At 36.4% G+C, this 21,412-nt stretch overlaps 1 protein-coding gene across 1 annotated transcript in view; it reads right to left on the reverse strand.

Moving 5' to 3' along the window:
* Positions 1-21,412, reverse strand: part of snd1 (staphylococcal nuclease and tudor domain containing 1) — a 535,431-nt gene that overhangs the window by 85,510 nt on the left and 428,509 nt on the right. The window contains exon 20 of the mRNA XM_028814871.2: positions 10,785-10,854. Coding sequence (XP_028670704.1) covers positions 10,785-10,854 — 70 coding nt within the window. The remainder of the gene's footprint in view (positions 1-10,784; positions 10,855-21,412) is intronic.

Raw genomic sequence — 21,412 nt, forward strand, 5'->3', positions numbered from 1 at the left:
GAATCGTTCAATTAATGTCTTAGCAAATGCAGCCATGCATAGAACACGCTCTAGCTCTGTATGTGCAAAGCATTCAATAATTCAACTTAAAATCTTTCAACAATCATATTCATCTCGTTTAAAATTGTCCAAAATGTATTGGGGCAAAATCCAACCTGTAAGTTTTACAATCGAGTTCCAGCTTCAGAGGGCCATTTATTTTGGGAGTGCACCAAATTAACATTACTTTGGACAAAAAATCTTTGAATGCCTATCAAACAGCCTTAGTGTTACAATTACTCCTAACCCATTAACAGGTGTGTTTATTGTAGCCTCAGATGGGCTTAAAGTAGAGAAAGACAAACTGATTGTAATAGCCTATACCGCACTACTGGCACACAGACATATTTTGCTTAACTGGAAGAATCTCAAACCACCTTTTATAAGTCAGTAGGTAACTGATGTTCTGCACTTTTTAAAACGAGAAAAAAACAAATTCTCGCTTTTTTAAGCTCCTTTCTCCCTGGTGGGCGTTGTTTTGTTAGGTTTAATCTTTTCTGATCTTGCTTTTTTTTAACTTTCTGAAGTTTTTTCTCTTGTCTTCTTTTTTCCTAGATTAACTATGATGTCATTTGTTGTATAAGATCGACTTGATTGTATGCAATGTTATTTTCAATAAATAAACAAAAATTTAAAAAAAATTGTGAAACTTACTCCTTCCTGTTTTTATACTGATAAAAATGAAGTACATCTTTTCATTGGAAGAAATAACTCTTTCAGCAAAATGCTCATTATATTTTAACTTGAGCTGATGCATGCTGAAGTATGTTTAACAACAACATAACAAATAGTCAACAGTATGTGGAACTGTTCCCCACTCTTTACAAAGTAGCTAGAAAATAGATGAACTTGTAGATGGCCTTTGTGCCTCTTCTGAAAAAACACTCCAACGATAATGCAATACAAAGATATTATATTATCAATAAATGACTACATGTAAACTGAACAGTGTTAAAATAGTGGTATTCAATGTACAATGCACACATGAGTAAAGTAGTCACCAAGGTATCAGTCATGACATTTAAGTAAGTGGACGTTTAAATTGGTTAAATATAAATGTATGTACCTAATGGAGTAATGTATTTATTTATTTGTAACAATCAGGCTCCTGTACAACATCTGTGCTTCTATATTAACTTCCCTGCTGCTAAGGCCAAATGGAATGTCCCTTAAAAAAGCTTCCAATAAGTTCTCCATCTAGGTTTCTTGTAGACAACAATACCTTTTATTTCATGAAACTACTAGAAGTTAACAGTACCTCTCCAATCCATCCAATCTCTGGCCCTGTGTTTTCACAAATTTAATCATCATCAGACAGATCAGAAAAATCAGAAGTAAATGCACTTGTGAACAGACTGTAATTGAATCAAACTGACCATATGACCCTGAATAGGATGCAGTGCAAAATAATGAAAACACATTTACTGAAATCTGGAAAATTTTGTTTTGCCAGTCATTCTAGTCAGTGCATAAAACATACAATCCAAAGTAAACCTATACCCAGTACATAAAATGTGTTTTGCAATAGTAAAGAGAGGACTTTTGAATTTTTTTTGCTTTTGACAGTTTAGGTACAATCTTCACTATGCACAATTGTGACACTACATTTTTAATTTTATATATATATATATATATATATATATATATATATATATATATATATATATATATTATATATATACATACACATATATATATATATACATACACATACATAGATATACATACACATATATATATATACATACACATACATAGATATACATACACATACATAGATATACATACACATACATAGATATACATACATACACACACACATATATATATATATATATATACACACACACACATACACACACACATTTACTGTACATATGGCACCTCATCTTAGTTTTCTCCTTGTTGCGGGGGCAGGCTCCTGCACTCCACAGTGGAAGGATTTTACCTCTGCATCAATGCTACTTTCACATTAAAACCATCTGTACTAAACAATATGATTAAAAATATTTAATAATTATTTGGTTCTTGTAGCTGAACATAAAGTGTGTTCTGAATCTTTCTACCTGTCATTAGAAGTACACACATGAAAGATGCTACTAGCAGACGTTTGTCTTTACATGTTTTCCGATTTAGAATCAAACACTGCTCCAAAAATGGCTGTCCTTTAACTCTACTGGCCTGTTCTCTGAATTGATATACAAAGAAGCAATAATGTCATATTTCCTTTTAAGATAAACGAGAATATCGACACACTGTATGAAGCTGAGACATCTTCACTGTGACACTATGCAGTAGATTTTAAGTCTTGTAAACTTTTAGATTCATTTATAAAGAATATTCATAAGAATTATCATTTTCATTTGATCCCTTGAAACATGTTCTCTGAAATAAAAATTAGCAATGAAAGTAAATACATATTTTTTTTAAATACGGTATTTAACAGATTTCAGTCTAGTGGCAACATTTTTTTTAAAACAATCAGAAGTGTATTACATGATAATCAGCCTACATCTTTGGTTAAAACCATAAAGCAATTAAGATTATCTGATGGCTCCATTAAAGCGGCATGCTGCACTTCAGGAAGTGTTTTTACATTTGCCACTTACTGAGAACTAAAATTAGTTCAATTCACATGATAAATTGTAAATAGAAGATTTAGAAATCTACCCTGACTAACAAGTGCTTCAGTGTCAATTAAAGAAGAAAAAAGCCAGTTCTTCTTGGGGAGAAAACATTTGCAAGGGCTTTAACTATTTTAACATTTTTGTAATCTTCTGAACATTCCAAACATCATCAATAAATGTGAAAGATGCAAAAAATGGCTACATTTTTAAAAATATTTCCAACATCTGAAAGAAACTATAATAAATAAGATTATTTGGCTTTAAATATGCACTTAATGTGTGATTTGCTTTAAGGAAAGGGGAGTTTGAACAGTTTCACACTGTTCTCTAAATATCATTGCTGCGCATGTAGAATAGTGCACACTGGGATTTATGTAAATGCTCGTTAATGTTCATTGCTCATGAGGTGGAGGTAAGATGCTTAGTGTTTCACTACTACTATAGTTTGCTCATTCTGAAACATTTTAGAACTAAAGACTTTCTATTAAAAGCAGGGCAGGTCAGCCTGCAAAATTACATATATACTGTAAATTGTAAAGTTTTGTAATAATGGAGTACTGAAAGAATGTAACGTAGACTGAAAATGAGTTGTTTTTCTTAAATTTAAGAAATAAAGGCTTATGTACCTTATACTAATAATCATATTCGCTGTTTGCAATGCTGAATATACTGAAACCATTTTAACAGATTTATAAGCTACCTAACATTTGCTTTGGGTTTATAATACTTTTTGGTTATACAAGCCCATGTGTATACAATTTAAATTTTTGCAAGTATTTGAGCTCAGTGAGCTTACTCTCTCTCTAAGGAAAAATATTAATTACTTGATTAATATATTGGTCAATGGACCTGCAGGGACACTGAAAAGTTGATTCCTTGCGTTTATTAAAATGAAGAAAATAATTTCAGTTAGGCTCATTAATGCCACTAATTACTCAGACATCTGAAGAAAACACAGATTTCTCAATCTGTTGTAAGTAATTTCTACAGGTGCACAACAGTTGCAAGCAGTTCATGATCAAATAATGTAGTATAAAGGTGCTGGTCATAAAATTAGAATATCATGACAAAGTTGATTTATTTCAGTAATTCCATTCAAAAAGTGAAACTTGTATATTAGATTCATTCATTACACACAGACTGATGTATTTCAAATGTTTATTTCTTTTAATGTTGATGATTATAACTGACAACTAATGAAAGTCCCAAATTCAGTATCTCCGAAAATTAGAATACAGTAGTCCCTCCTCCATCGCGGGGGTTGCGTTCCAGAGCCACCCGCGAAATAAGAAAATCCGCGAAGTAGAAACCATATGTTTATATGGTTATTTTTATATTGTCATGCTTGGGTCACAGATTTGCGCAGAAACACAGGAGGTTGTAGAGAGACAGGAACGTTATTCAAACACTGCAAACAAACATTTGTCTCTTTTTCAAAAGTTTAAACTGTGCTCCATGACAAGACAGAGATGACAGTTCCATCTCACAATTAAAAGAATGCAAACATATCTTCCTCTTCAAAGGAGTGAAGCAAACAAATCAATAGGGCTGTTTTTCTTTTAAGTATGCGAAGCACCGCGGCACAAAGCTGTTGAAGGCGGCAGCTCACACCCCCTCCGTCAGGAGCAGGGAGAGAGAGAGACAGAGAAAAATCAATACGTGCCCTTTGAGCTTTTAAGTATGCGAAGCACTTTGCAGCATGTCGCTTCACTAAGCAGCTGCACACAGCAGCTGTGAAGATAATCTTTCAGCATTTTTAGACGAGTGTCCCTATCGTCTAGATGTGCGAACAGCCCCCCTGCTCACACCCCCTATGTCAGGATCAGAGAGAGTCAGCGCAAGAGAGAGAGAGAAAAGTAAGTTGGGTAGCTTCTCAGCCATCCGCCAATAGCGTCCCTTGTATGAAATCAACTGGGCAAACCAACTGAGGAAGCATGTACCAGAAATTAAAAGACCCATTGTCCGCAGAAACCCGCGAAGCAGCGAAAAATCCGCGATATATATTTAAATATGCTTACATATAAAATCCGCGATGGAGTGAAGCCGCGAAAGGCGAAGCGCGATATAGCGAGGGATTACTGTATTGTGAAAAGGTTCAATATTGAAGACACCTGGTGCCACACTCTAATCAGCTAATTAACTCAAAACCTCAAAGCCTTTAAATGGTCTCTCAGTCTAGTTCTGTACGCTACACAATCATGGGGAAGACTGCTGACTTGACAGTTGTTCAAAAGATGACCATTGACACCTTGCACAAGGAGGGCAAGACACAAAAGGTCATTGCTAAAGAGGCTGGCTGTTCACAGAGCTCTGTGTCCAAGCACATTATTAGAGAGGCGAAGGGAAGGACAAGATGTGGTAGAAAAAAGTGTACAAGCAATAGGGATAACCGCATCCTGGAGAGGATTGTGAAACAAAAACCCATTCAAAAATTTGGGGGAGATTCACAAGGAGTAGACTGCAGCTGGAGTCAGTGCTTCAAGAACAACCACGCACAGACGTATGCAAGACATGGGTTTCAGCTGTCGCATTCCTTGTGTCAAGCCACTCTTGAACAAGAGACAGCGTCAGAAGCGTCTCGCCTGGGCTAAAGACAAAAAGGACTGGACTGCTGCTTTCTGATGAAAGTAAATTTTGCATTTCCTTTGGAAATCAAGGTCCCAGAGTCTGGAGGAAGAGAGAAGAGGCACAGAATCCACGTTGCGTGAGGTCCAGTGTAAAGTTTCCACAGTCAGTGATGGTTTGGGGTGCCATGCCATCTGCTGGTGTTGGTCCATTGTGTTTTCTGAGGTCCAAGGTCAACGCAACCATCTACCAGGAAGTTTTAGAGCACTTCATGCTTCCTGCTGCTGATGAACTTTATGGAGATGCAGATTTCATTTTCCAACAGGACCTGGCACCTGCACACAGTGCCAAAGCTACCAGTACCTGGTTTAAGGACCATGGTATCCCTGTTCTTGATTGACCAGCAAACTCGCCTGACCTTAACCCCATAGAAAATCTATGGGGTATTGTGAAGAGGAAAATGCAATACGCCAGACCCAACAATTCAGAAGAGCTGAAGGCCACTATCAGAGCAACATGGGCTCTCATAACACCTGAGCAGTGCCACAGACTGATCGACTCCATGCCACGCCACATTGCTGCAGTAATCCAGGCCAAAGGAGCCCCAACTAAATATTGAGTGCTGTACATGCTCATACTTTTCATGTTCATACCTTTCAGTTGGCCAACATTTCTAAAAATCCTTTTTTTTTTTTTTTTTAATATTTTTATTTTATTAATTTTCATTGTAATCATTCCATACAAACAGATCAATTTATAACCCAACAAATTTGAAGACTAATCAAACCCCACCCCTGAGAAGGAGAGCTTAGCTAAAGGAAAATTGCTTAAGGCTTTTTAATAAGGCAACATTAAACAAAAGAAAGGGAGAAGTAAATGCGGTAATAGTTATTTCTCTTATTCTAAAATAATATTGATTAAATCCTGCCATGTTTTGAAAAAAATTTGTACAGATCCTCTAACTGAAAATTAGATTTTTTCCAATTTCAAATAATATAAAACATCGGTTTCCCACTGACTTATAAGAGGAGAATTAGGATTCTTCCAATTTAACAAAATAAGTCTGCGTGCCAAAAGTGTAGTGAATGCAATCACCGTTTGCTTGTCCTTCTCCAATTCAAGTCCATCTGGAAGAACACCGAACACAGCTGTTAATGGGTTAGGAGGGATTGTGATACCAAGGCTGTCTGAGAGGCACTTAAAAATTTTTGTCCAAAATGATGTTAGTTTGGTGCAGGCCCAAAACATGTGACCCAGTGAGGCAGGAGCTTGGTTGCAGCGTTCGCAGGTTGGATCCTGCCCTGGAAACATTTTGGACAGTTTTAAGCGAGACAGATGGGCTCGATATATATAATTTTTAGTTGAATAATTCTATGCTTTGCGCATATAGAACTCGAGTGAATTCTCTGCTTTGCTACCTTCCACTCCTTTTCTGATATATTGATTAAGAGATCTTCTTCCCAATGTCCTCTTGGATCTTTGAAAGGTAGGGACTCTAATAAGATTTTATATATTGCGGAAATAGTGTTTATTTCCTCGAAATTGAGTAGTATTTTTTCCAGCATTGTGGAGGGTGCAAGGTGGGGGAAATCGGGCAATTTCTGTTTAACAAAATTTCTAATTTGAAGATAGTAAAAGAAATGTGTAGCTGGGAGGTTGAATTTTGAACGTAATTGTTCAAAAGATGTAAATATGTTGTCTATATAAAGATCTCTGAGCATTTTAATCCCAAAACTTTTCCAGGTATTAAAAACTGGATATACTTGCGAAGGTTGAAAGAGGTGGTTCTCTTGCAGAGGTGCCACTGATAAAAGATTTTCCATCTTAAAATGCTTTCTAATTTGGTTCCATATTCTGAGTGAGTAAAGCACAATTGGGTTATTAGTATATTTGCGATAACTTTCATTTATTGGAGAGCAGAGCAGGGAATATAAAGTACTACAGGATTTTACTTCTATTGCGGATCAAGCCTGTGGATGTTCATTTATTTGTGTCCAGGTTTTTATGGCTTGTATGTTTGCTGCCCAGTAATAAAACTGAAAATTAGGTAAAGCCATGCCACCTTCTGCCTGAGGTCTTTGTAGGGTCGCTCTTCGGATACGTGGGTGTTTTGAGTTCCAAATGAATGAGGTTATTGTTGAATCTAACTGTTTAAAAAACGATTTATTGATATATATTGGAATGTTTTGAAATAAAAAGAGAAGTTTAGGAAGGATATTCATCTTAACAATGTTAATTCTTCCGGCTAGAGTGAGATGAAGGGTTGACCATCTATGCAAGTCTTGCTTAATTTTTTCCATACAGACGCCAAAATTTTGTTGATAGAGAGCTTTATGTTTACTTGTGATATTTACCCCTAGGTATTTAAACTGATCTGCTATGGTAAAAGGTAGGGTGTCTAATCTAATATTATATGCTTGTGAATTCACTGGAAAGAGTATACTTTTATTCAGATTAATTCTAAGACCAGATATCTTTTGAAATTCTGTTAGTGCTGTTAAAACAGCGGGGACAGTGTTTTCTGGGTCTGATATATATAAGACCATATCATCTGCATATAGAGAAATTTTCTGTTCCAGTCCTTCTCTGACAATCCCCTTTATCTGATAAGAATTTCGGCAGTGAACCGCCAGTGGTTCAATAGTGATTGCAAACAACAGTGGCGACAAGGGACATCCTTGTCTGGTACCACGTTCTAGTTTAAAGTAGTCTGAGCAAATGTTATTAATATAAACTGAAGCTTCTGGATTGGTATACAGTAGTTTGATCCATGCACAAATATTCGGGCCAAACCCAAATTTCTCCAATGCAGTGAAAAGGTAATTCCATTCAATCATATCAAATGCTTTTTCTGCGTCTAATGATAGTAATATCTCTGGGGTGTTTGATTTTGCTGGTGAATATATAACATTAAACAAGCGTCGGAGATTTGAAGATAGGTGTCGGCCTTTAATAAATCCAGTTTGATCTTGTGATATTACCGAGGGCAGCACTTTCTCCATCCTTCTAGCTAGGATTTTTGAGAGTATCTTAACATCATTATTCAGGAGTGAAATTGGTCTGTATGATGCACATTGTAACAAGTCCTTATTTTGTTTAGGAAAGACGGTGATTAATGCTTGTCGAAATGTTTGAGGTAGTATTTGGTTGTCTCTAGGTTCTGTAAATGTTGCCAATAAGAGGGGAGCTAGCTGAGTGGAGAATTTCTTATAAAATTCTACGGGGTAACCATCAGGGCCTGATGATTTCCCACTTTGTAGTGACTTTATAGCGTCTAGTAATTCTGTTAGCGTTAGAGGTTTATCCAGTTCCTCAGCAATTAAAGCATCTATTTGTGGTATCTGTGATGTATCCAGAAATGCATTAGATTGTGTGTTGTCTTCTTTGGGCTCAGTGGAATATAAAGACTTATAGTAATCTCTACATGTGTGCATTATTTTATTATGGTCGATGATTTCTTCTCCATTCTTGTTGGTGATTACTGGTATTGCATTGTTAAAAAAAAAATCCTTTTTTTGCATTGGTCTTAATTGATATTCTAATTTTCCGAGATACTGAATTTGGGACTTTCATTAGTTGTCAGTTATAATCATCAGCATTAAAAGAAATAAACATTTGAAATACATCAGTCTGTGTGTAATGAATGAATCTAATATGCAAGTTTCACTTTTTGAATGGAATTACTGAAATAAATCAACTTTGTCATGATATTCTAATTTTATGACCAGCACCTGTATATTGCAAATATTTTCATATATTCCTAAAATTCATACATACAGTGCAACATACAAGATATAAATATATGTTGCACTCTATGTATAGCCTTTGTGTGTGCATTTCTTTTGTTGGTGTTGTATTAGTATTATTGTTTCAGAGGAGACATGTAAATAAGAATTTCATTGTACAATGTACACATAAAATATATTTGAACTTGAGTAAGCTATAATATAGAAGAATGAAGACAAACCTTTACTGCTATTCTTCTAACAATATCCAGAGATCAGTGTATCAAGTATAATGAACCAAAGTTAACCAAGTAAATGAAAGATACAAGATTTAAAGATAAGCACTTGTCATTGTAGTACGACATGGTTAAAACAATCAGTGTAGGAGAGAGAGGAAATGTATAGAATCAGTACACTTCAAACACTGCACTAAAAACCCTTTTTTTGTCATGGATAAATGGCTATATTATCAAGGAAGAAGTAAAACAAAATGTCTGTTTTGGATTAATTCTTTAGTAAAGTGTTATTTAAGTACATGCTGAAGTATTAATATGTTAATTTTTGGTTTTGTAATAAAAACAACGGCTATGTGATTAATCAAAATATGCAAAAAAAAAAAAAAAAAATCCCTAAAAGAAATGTAAATTGAAAGCAGACTGAAGAAAGCCTTGCTTGGGAATTTCTCTTAAGAATCTAGATGGCAGATATACCTTAATAATAAAATAAAATACTGCACATGCCTTTCCAAGTAATTTAACATTGTAAAATAATTCATTAATATTCTGTTATCTTATGCTTACGTAACAAGGAGAAATCAAGAACCACCTGCAAAAAATGGGCACTTTTAAAACAGTTTCAGCATGATTCTCTGCAGCCCTGGGTTAACCACAGAGTGAAATAAGCACATGTTTACAGCACCAAGGGAACTGGATGGAGATGGGAGACACTACAGTGTTTATTTCCTTACCTATTATAGCCTTTTTAGGCTTTTACTCCAACTTTAATTGAATTCTTTTTTGTAATTATCATTAACTGTAATGTTGAACACTAATGTCCATTGTTTAAAAAAAAGGTTCTTTCTTTAGTCAACTGGCAAGAGTTTAAATGTTTGGTCTGAAGGTTTCGTCAAGTTATCACAATAGTTTCTGTCTCATGGCATAAGTGTTTTGCTCACATTTGTGTGTAAACGCAGCTGGTTGGGTCAGGGCCTTAAGCCCTTTATTTATTATTTGTTTTACTGATTTTTCACATAAGATAAATTGTACACTTTCAACACATATTGAGTCTTAATGTATTGTCAGTTAAGTAATGAAATGGCCAAGGTACCCTGACTCTGTCTCTATATATCAGAGTATAACAAGTACATCTCTAAATTGTAAATCTTTAAACAAAAAAAAAAATCTTTGTTAAAATATATATTAATGACTATGCCTTTACTGCTTGTGGATACAATATGAAAAACATTTTGAATCTAATGAATAGCTGAGTAAGAGCTAGTGGATATCAATTTATTTAAATGTTGTACTCTTTTTTGCACCACCAACTTTACATTCAGCCAGAACAATGGTTATACTGAATGCAACCATGAAATGTCCAAAAGTTACTCATAATCCTTACCATTCAGGTAATCTGTTGTAGTGTCTATTCACATTATGTCAATTGAAATGTTAAAGCAGAACAAGTTAAAATAACCACAACTGTAAAAATTACACAGATGCTGATAAATAGATTTACTAAATTATTTTCTTTGAACCATGGAACACAATATGCAATTTTTCATGAAAAAATGTCCATTATCTTGCTGTAAAAGTTAAAAGAGGTTACTTACATTGCCATAGTCGATGTAAAACACATGGACCTTTGAAGGTGTCTCTACTTTCTCCACACGAGCTCTGTACCTTTATGGGAGAAATTACTGCCATTAAATGTGTATGCAATATCTAAAGACATTTATTATGAAAAATCTATGAGAAACCTATACACCATATGATGAGTTACTTGTAGAAGATCTCATTTTCCTATACAGTTCTCATGGCCTACTATATAAACTTAACAATTCAAAATGCTCAAAGTTAAAATACTATGAATAATAAACAATGGGACATGTGATGGAATGGCTGTTTCCTGCCCTGTGCCCAGTGCTGCCAGGATAGGCTTCAGTCCTCAGAGACCCTAAATAAAGTCTGATTTGAGAATATGTTTAAAAATTTGGTTAGATAGATACAATATTATACTTTGAAAATTTAAAAGTCTCCATCACAAATTCAGAAAAGAAGAAAATATAGTATCACATCAAAGACAAAAATAGCCTTCCTGAAAAAAAGCACTTAAATATTAATAATCTTAATAATAATACGTTTTATTTATGTAGCGCCTTTCATACACTCAAGGACACTTTACAATTCAATACACACTAACAAGACAGTAGAAATTACATAAAAGAAAAAGAATAATACTCATTGAAAAGATGCTTTTTTAACAGAAGTTTGATATTGGCTGAAAAGACATTGGGTTGGTCATGTATTTTACTTCAAGACTGGAAAAATTATTAAAGAATTTGGAATATTCATTTTTAAAGAAAACCAGTTTATGGCTAATGAGGTATTTTTTATTTCAGAGGAGCACTTCACTATAGTTGATGGAAGAATGAATTAAGATAAATTATTTTAAAAAACACGGAACACACATGAAACGTATGTATTAAAAAATAATGATATATTATTTACCCTATACAATTCCAGGCAGCTTAGTCTGAGATAAAGAGACTTGAGCTGGGAGAAATTCAGCTGCATTGGTGGGGGATGGAATAGTAGGCTGCTTGCGCTGATTGACACATTTGCAAAACAAAATCGCTGATGAGGAGGAATGAGGGAATTTAAGGTGACCCATCATTACCACTTTTTTCAGGGACTTCAGGGATTCTAGTGTTAGGGTGCTGGGAGAGTTTGGGCTTCTGGGGCCCTTGACTGATTCTATCGAGGGACACTGTCATAAACATTCTTTAAGTTCTCAAAACACATGTAGACTGATTGGACATACTCCCATGCACTCTCCAGGATCCTCATAAAGGTAAAGAGCTGGTCTGCTGTTCCACGGTCTGGATAGAATCCATATTGCATCCTCCTGGATCTGAGTTACATGAATGGATGGGAGTCTCCTTTCTAGTATCCTGGCATAAGCTTTCTCACAGAGGATCTGGAGTGTGATCTCCTGATAGTTGGAGCACATTCTCCAGTCTACATCCTCAGCCCAGGTCAGTTTTTCCCCACCTCTACCTGAAAAAAGCCTTGGTGAATGCCTGCCTCCCGCTTCTGAGTCGGCTACTGGTTTTCTAGAACCTCTTTGAGTGGGATTGTGGTATAGTGGGTCCGCGGCTTCAAAACAGAGGCCAGATTTTAAATAATCTATTTCGCTATGTCAGTCTCCATGGGTGCAATTGTGCAGCTGCGGGGAGTTGATGAGGTAATTGGGGCAAGTTGCACCTACACATGAGGATGTGATCGTTCTGAATTGCTTAATCAGCTTCCTGTGGTGCATGATTGAGGCGCTGCGCCCACGGTGAAATATAAGAATGGGCCAGCACAGAGAAGAAGAGGGAGACGAAAAAGAAAAGAGAAACTGAAAGGAAGGAAAGGCTTGGAGAGTGAGAGCACAGCATTGGGGGCAAAAGAAATAGGATAAGCCAGCCAGCCAGCTGAAAAAGAGAGGTCAGCGCAGTCAGGGGTCCCGGATAGAAAAAAGGATCGGCGCTCTAGGGACGGATTGTAGACACTGAATGGGAGAGTGGGTACGATCGTGGAGGAGTCCGCCCTAGGGATCCGTGGGACGAATACGAATGCAAGAAGGAAGACGGGAGGACAACCGACCCCGAGTGGTCTAGCAGACGCCGATGGAGGCAGCGAAGATGGGTGTTGGTAGTGTGAGGACCACTGCGGCTGAAGTCTCTACCGCTGAGCATACCTTGGGTGAGCTGGAGAGATTGGAAGGAGTTATGCTTAGCTGGTTTGACCCCAAATGTCTGCTACAGCATTCTAATCTCGTTTTAGCCTTGTTTTAACCGTTTGTAATTTTTACCTTTTTTATGGATTATTTATTTATTGAACACGAAGCACTGCACTTTATTTGGAATTTTGTTTTTATTTATTTTTTGTTAATAAAAGCACCGTTTGCGCATTGCACCTTCTCCCTTGCTTCGTTTGGTGTCCTCATGGTCTACCTCATCTGGTTACATTACTGACGGTGTCAGGTTCAAGGGCTCCCAAAAGGGAGATGGAGCGGTACCCACATCGTCTTAGGGATCTACAGGCACTTTCCATAGTCTTTATAAAATCCTTCTGCACTCAGCTTTTTGTATCGCTGACTGCCAATGTCAAAGCCTTGCCTGTTGGTACCCCTCCCCTCCAGACAACATAGCTCCCTAGGGTCACACAGACCACTCCACCACCATAAGATGGTGACCCCCGGAGAGACACTTCGCAGATTTCTATTCATGACATATACAAAACACAGCCATCCTGCAGTATTGCTTTTCTCACTTGTTCTTACGGGGAAATGGTATAGGGCCACTGCTACTCATACTTGTAGTAGATTCAAGAGTAGGTTTCTATCTAATAGTTGTAAGCCCACTGAATCACAAGAATATTGTAAAATAACACCATGAACTGTATATATATCATATTATGTTAAGTTTTAATGTACTTCTTTTGGTATTGTATTTTTGACATTTTTTTCTGAGAAGCCATACAAAAATTAAATTTAATTGTACTATGCGTACATGACAATAAACTTGACTGCATTTTGCTAAACATGTTTCAATTTTTAATTTATACCACAGGAATAACGTGATCCTTAATCCAGAAGTTTCTTAGTTTGTAATAAACCTGTGTCAATTATTAAAACATAATGCAAGTAACCCTGCATCATGTGCTAATTTGAGGTTCTTATGATAAAGTAAATCAATTTTATTTTATTATTTTTAGATTTTCTATAATTTTAACTAATGTTGAAAGAACAGAACTCTTAACTTTTGTAAAATATTTATTTTTCTGAAATACACAAAAAGGAGCCGATTATAAAAATGTACAATGGTGTACAATTTTTGAAAAAGCACTATTTTAAGCTGCAGAACTGCTGTTTTGGTACAGATGCTGCACACACCTGCCATGTTATCTCACAACAGTCTGTTACCCGGAAATGATGAAATACAGTGCAACACTGCTGCAGAATGTGATCTCATACATTTATATTTTCACTAGCAAAATATTTTGGAGGTTTTATTGACCTTGGTCACCCAACATTTATTAGTCAGCATTGTGTGCTTTGCATTCACTCACTATCAATTTCAGAGAAACTAAATGTGTGAACATTTTTTTTTTTTTTTTTTTTTTTTTTTTTTTAACATTCCTGGAATGTTTATCATGCTGGTAAAGTATTTTCCATTATTTGTAACTGCAAATGAGACATTAACATTACCAAGTGTAATAGTAAGAAAGATTAACAGAGATAAATTTCATATTATTCTTTAGGTGAGGTGGCTGCATACTTTTGTTTTACTATTGTATAGTAAGAGTGAAATCCAGATCTTGCCTCCCAAAGAAGTATCATGTAGGTACATTTTACAATAGGCAATGCTACATTAAAATTTTGTTACACAACTTTGCTATATAATGTACAGTGATCCCTCGCTATATCGCGCTTCGCCTTTCGCGCCTTCACTCCATCGCGGATTTTATATGTAAGCATATTTAAATATATATCGCGGATTTTTTGCTGGTTCGCGGATTTCTGCGGACAATGGGTCTTTTAATTTCTGGTACATGCTTCCTCAGTTGGTTTGCCCAGTTGATTTCATACAAGGGACGCTATTGGCAGATGGCTGAGAAGCTAGATTGCTTACTTTTCTCTATCTCTCTCTTGCGCTGACTATCTGTGATCCTGACGTATGGGGATTGAGCAGGGGGGCTGTTCGCACACCTAGACGATACGGACGCTCGTCTAAAAATGCTGAAAGATTATCTTCACGTTGCTATCTTTTGTGCAGCTGCTTCCTGAAACGACATGCTGCACGATGCTTCGCATACTTAAAAGCTCGAAGGGCACGTATTGATTTTTGACTGAAAAACAAACTCTGTCTCTCTCTCTGCTCCTGACGGAGGGGGTGTGAGCTGCCGCCTTCAACAGCTTTGTGCTGCGGTGCTTCGCATACTTAAAAGTCAAACAGCCCTATTGATTTGTTTGGTAGAGATTGTTTTCTCTATCTATGTGGCATTCTGTGCTCCTGACACGCACTCCTTTGAAGAGGAAGATATGTTTGCATTCTTTTAATTGTGAGACAGAACTGTCATCTCTGTCTTGTCATGGAGCACAGTTTAAACTTTTGAAAAAGAGACAAATGTTTGTTTGCAGTGTTTGAATAACGTTCCTGTCTCTCTACAACCTCCTGTGTTTCTGCGCAAATCTGTGACCCAAGCATGACAATATAAAAATAACCATATAAACATATGGTTTCTACTTCGCGGATTTTCTTATTTCGCGGGTGGCTCTGGAACGCAACCCCCGCGATGGAGGAGGGATTACTGTAGTTACATAAAGTAAACACCAAAATTAACACAACTTCTTTTGGCAGAATTTGGATGAAACAGACAAATATTCATTCCATTTGTGAGAAATATACAAACTTTATATCATACAGAGTGAAATTTTTTGTGGATTTAAAAACAAATGGCAGGAACACAGTGATGACAAATGCTGTATAATGGCAAACATCTATGCAAAAATAACCATACATCTCACGTTACTTGTTTAGCACAATCCACATGTCAGCTAGCCATTTGTATGTTCAAGACAAACAGCTAAAACATTGTTAAATTTTCTAGAATAATCGGTGCACATTATAAACAGGACACACATTCCCAAATTGGGTGGGTGGGTGTTTTGGAAGATGGGATTAATATTCAATTTAAAAGCACAGTATTATGGGAATGTATAATGTAAGAATTCTTTACCTTTTAGCCAAGGATGTTTTTAACATTTTTTTCTGTTGTACACCTTTTAGTTATATGTTGAGTTATGTATCTACTTTCTGTACGAAAATATGACATTAAAATTTCACTACAAACTACATAGGATTAAGTAAATATAAAAAATGCACATACCATTTTTGGGTATAATATTCTTTTAAGATTGTCTTATTTTAACACTAGAATCCCTGAAGCCTACGAAAAAAATCGTAATCCCGGCCTACCTTCCCTTCGCACCTCTCCATCAGCATCTTTTGTGTTGTATATGTGTCGATAAGCACAAGCAGCAAGTTGCCATCTATCCCATCCCCCACCGCCACAGAAAGGGTTTGTCTTATTTTAACACTAGAATCCCTGAAGCCTACGAAAAAAATCGTAATCCCGGCCTACCTTCCCTTCGCACCTCTCCATCAGCATCTTTTGTGTTGTATATGTGTCGATAAGCACAAGCAGCAAGTTGCCATCTATCCCATCCCCCACCGCCACAGAAAGGGTAAAAACCTCTCCCAGCTCAAGCCTTGGTTATCTGCATTTGCGGTGCCTGGAGCTTTATAGGGTTAGGGTCTTGTCGCACTTTACACAACTGTTGCTATGGTTTCAGGACAACAGGAGCTTCCACATGTAGCTAAAGTCATTTGCGTACTGAAGTAGCATTACACATGTACTTTGTCAGCATACCAGTGCCGATCAAAGACAGAAAGCTTTACAGTGTACTGAATAATAATAATAAAAAAAAAAGAGCTAACTTTTACAAGTACCCAAAATCTACTCCAGGTGTTACAGTCACAAAACAAATGAATACTTTTGTTATATAATAGTAATAATTATAAATATAATAATTAATAATAATTAACAACTGGTTGCAGGGCTTATGCAAGAATCAAGACATCGGGTTCATCAACAACTGGGACCTCTTTTGGGAAAGACCGCGTTTCTTCAAGCGAGATGGCCTGCATCCGAACAGTTTCGGTGCCCGGGTCCTCTCCAAAAACATATCTACGGTAATTCGTTTATCTTGACTATCTAAAACATATCTACGGTAATTCGTTTATCTTGACTATCTATCTCTGCTCTTAACCCCTTCCGAAATGCTACTACTGTGCTAGGACATGATAATTGTTTAACAAAATCTTCCATAAAAGTGCACAACATAAATACTGTAATAACCAATCTCAATGCACGTAGAAAATCTAGGCAATACAGCATAAACACCAATAATTTAATTAAAATTACTACTTTAGATGAACAATGTATTAAAACTATAAAAACAGATTATAGATTAAACAAAAAATACACACAGAGCGGCACTAATAAAAATAACTTAGTTCCTGTTCCAAATATCAATAATGCACATAGTATTCATCTCTGCCCCTCTGGAACATTAAATATGGCTCTATTAAATGTTAGAGCTTTAACTAACAAGACGTTTTTTATCAACGATCTTATTAGTGATAAAAAAATAGATTTTATTGCACTAAGTGAAACGTGGCTTAACTCAGATGGTGCAGTTGTTTTAATCGAATCTGCGCCTCCGGATTACAGTTTTACTCGTGCAGATCGCCAAGGAAAAAGAGGCGGCGGGCTTGGCAAACATTTACTCAAACCGGTTAAAATGTAAAGATGTCAGTTTTGGTAAATTCAAGTCCTTAGAGTATCTCGCCGTTGTTATTCATGGAGATTCTCATGTTCTAATATTATCCGTGTATAGACCTCCAAAATTCAACGCGTCTTTTTTTGAGGAATTCTCTGACTTAATGCCAATTTTAATTACGAACTATGACACACTCTTAATAGTCGGCGACTTTACTTTTCATATAGAAAATCAGTGAGACCAAAAAGTAAAAGAATTTATGAACCTCCTGGACTCTTTCGATTTGAGACAGCTCGTTAATCAGCCTACACATAAAGCAGGTCATACGTTAGTCTTAGTAATTACTAAAGGACTAAAAGTTGATATAAAGCAGGTCATTGATACGGGTCTATCAGACCATTTTCTTCTACTTTTTAATATAGAAATAATGATAGAAAACACTCCTGAGAAGCATATTGTTAAAAAACGCTTCTTTGACTCATCAGCAGCTTTAAAACTTACAAACATTCTAAGCAATCAGTCCGTTTATAGTTCCAACTATAATAGCAAGGATAATGTAAATAGTAAGGTGGAAAGATTTAATACTAAGGTGAGAGCTGCTGTTGACATAGTTGCACCTGAAAAGACCCAAAAAGAAAACATTTTCTAGCACTGTTATACCATGGAAGACCCAAAGAGTGTCTGATTTAAAGAGAACATGCCGTAGAGCTGAGCGTAAATGGAGGAAGACTAAACTAACTATCCACTATGAAATATTAAAAGTTAAAATAACAGAATACAATAACACAGTCTGTCTTGAGAGGCGCTGCTATTTCTCTAAGATTATAAATAACAATGCTAGTAATCCCAGAGTCTAATTCTTGACGATTGGTCGTCTGTTAAACCCAGGTAACACAAAGGAATGCCTCCTAAGTACTTCCAGTAAAACCTGTGAGGCTATTGCTGTATTTTTCAATCAAAAAATTAATGATATTACAAATAACATAGTATATCTCCCCAACAATAAGGATCCTCCTAAACCCCAGTATTCTGCTATAAACAAATTAAACTCTTTCACTAGGATAGATTTACCTGATTTACATAAAATAATTTCTCAAATGAAACCCTCCACCTGCGTCCTTGACCCAACACCAACAAATTTTTTCAAAGAAGTATCAGGCATGCTAATTGATAATGTTCTTGACATAGTAAATTCATCATTAGATACGGGGGTCTTCCCAGACTGTCTTAAGACTGCTGTAGTTAAACCCCTACTTAAGAAAAATAATCTTGACCCCTCTGCCCTTGAAAATTTTAGACCCATCTCTAACCTGCCTTTCTTAAGTAAAATTCTAGAGAAGGCAGTCATTATGCAGTTAAATGAGCACCTCAATAAACATGCTATTCTTGATAAATTTCAGTCAGGTTTTAGAACAAATCACAGCACAGAAACTGCACTTGTTAAAGTAGTAAATGATTTGCGGGTAAATACAGACAGAGGTCATTTATCTGTTCTCATCCTCTTAGATCTGAGTGCCGCATTTGACACCATTGATCATAATATTCTTAGAAATCGCCTTAGTCAATGGGTGGGCCTCTCTGGCAGCATCTTAAATTGGTTTGAATCCTACCTGGCAGGGAGAAAATTCTTTGTTAGTTGTGGTAATTACAACTCAAAGACACATGATATTCTATATGGTGTTCCACAAGGCTCTATCCTGGGTCCGCTGCTCTTCTCAATCTACATGCTTCCATTAGGTCAGATTATCTCAGGGCACAACGTGAGCTACCACAGTTATGCTGATGACACACAGCTGTATTTATCAATTGCACCTGATAACCCCGATTCTCTTGATTCACTAACACAATGTCTAACTTGTATCTCAGAATGGATGAATAGTAGCTTTCTCAAGTTAAATAAAGAGAAAACTGAAATCTTAGTGATTGGCAATAATGGATACAATGAGGCTATTAGAAATAAACTGGATGCATTAAGATTAAAAGTCAAAACAGAGGTAAAAAGCTTAGGGGTAACTGTTGACTGTAATCTAAATTTTAAATCGCATATTAATCAGATCACTAGGACAGCATTTTTTCACTTAAGAAATATAGCAAAAGTTAGACCTCTTATATCATTGAAAGATGCTGAGAAATTAGTTCATGCATTTGTTTTCAGTCGACTAGATTACTGTAACGCACTCCTCTCAGGAATACCCAAAAAAGACATAAATCGTTTGCAACTAGTGCAGAATGCAGCTGCTAGAATCCTAACCAGGAAAAGAAAATCCGAGCACATCTCTCCAGTTTTGATGTCACTACACTGGTTACCTTTGTCATTCAGGATTGACTTTAAAATCCTGCTTATGGTTTGTAAAGCCTTAAATAATCTCGCCCCATCTTATATATCGGAATGTCTGACGTCTTATATTCCAAATTGTAACCTCAGATCCTCAACTGAGTGTCTCCTTAGAATTCCAAGAGCAAAACTTAAAAGGAGTGGTGAGGCGGCCTTCTGCTGTTATGCACCTAAAATCTGGAATAGCCTGCCAGTAGGAATTCGCCAGGCTAATACAGTGGAGCACTTTAAAAAAACTGCTGAAAACACATTACTTTAACATGGCCTTCTCATAACTTTACTGTAATTTAAATCCTGATACTCTGTATATCCAATTCATTATAACTACTATTCATGGTGGCTCTAAAATGTGTACTTGCCCCACCACCATCTACTCAAAGCACCATGATGTTCCAACAATGATGGATGGATTAACACTAGAATTACCAGAGCCTACGAAAAAACTCGTAGATCCGGCCCACCTTAAATCGCTTCTTAAAACCTTTCTCACCTCTCCGCCAGCGTCTTTTGTCATCTAAATGTACTGATAAAGACAAGCTGCCAGCAGCCGGCTATTCCATCCCCCCAACGACTTAGAACGTAAACAGGCTTTTCCCAGCTCTTGCCTTGATTGATTACCTGGGAGTGAAGTGGAGTTTTAGAGTAGAAATAATAAGATTGTTATTTGAAACACACGCATTTCATATGTGTTGAATTTCTACAGTAATCTGTGTAAACACATTGTTAAAACAGAAACGTGTTATATATTCTAGTAGCAATTGACAAAATGTAGGCATAAACTATATAATGTATGAAGCCTGAAGTCCAAATATCAAAGAAACACTTTCACAAAAGGTACCAAAAAAAAGCCACCGCCAAAAAAACCCGCCTTAGTGTGAGACATTGACATGACTTAACTGTCACTGCTTCCGTGGCGCAACAGTATCAGTCACTGACTGGGAATCATGAAGGTCATGAGTTCGATCCTGCACAACTCCCATTTGAGAAGTGTTCTTATTTTCACTATTTTAGAATAAAAAGATACATTTGATTTCAGTCTGTAACAGCTGGTGTAATTTATGATATTTGTAAAGGTTAGCTTTATTTTTTTAAAATTCACTTTTCATTGTCTCAGTCGCGTTCAGGATCCATCCCTACCGCCCCCCACCTGACACTGCTGTTTTTACATAAAGACGCGCTGATTTAGTGTGCGCAAGAACATGCAGGTGGCCAGTTGCTGAGTGCTACAACGCACATTTTAAAAAAAGAAAGAGACAAATATATGGGACGTTTTGAAGAAATCATTTTATGACGCGAATAGTACCAATCAGAAAACATCGTCGAAGTAATGCAATATTATTTGAAAACGAACAGCGTCAGGTTGGGTGTGAAGTTATACTGGCGCTGTTTGAGTCAGATCAGAAGCTGAATAAGCTGAAAAAGCTCCTGTTCTGACTCTAAGTAAAAAAGCATGAATTAATCAACAGAAATAACTGCGATCGATATCACCAAGTGTGATCAAGAGTACTGGT

This window comes from Erpetoichthys calabaricus, chromosome 1 (assembly GCF_900747795.2).
Source record: "Erpetoichthys calabaricus chromosome 1, fErpCal1.3, whole genome shotgun sequence".
Classification (NCBI taxonomy): Eukaryota; Metazoa; Chordata; class Cladistia; order Polypteriformes; family Polypteridae; genus Erpetoichthys; species Erpetoichthys calabaricus.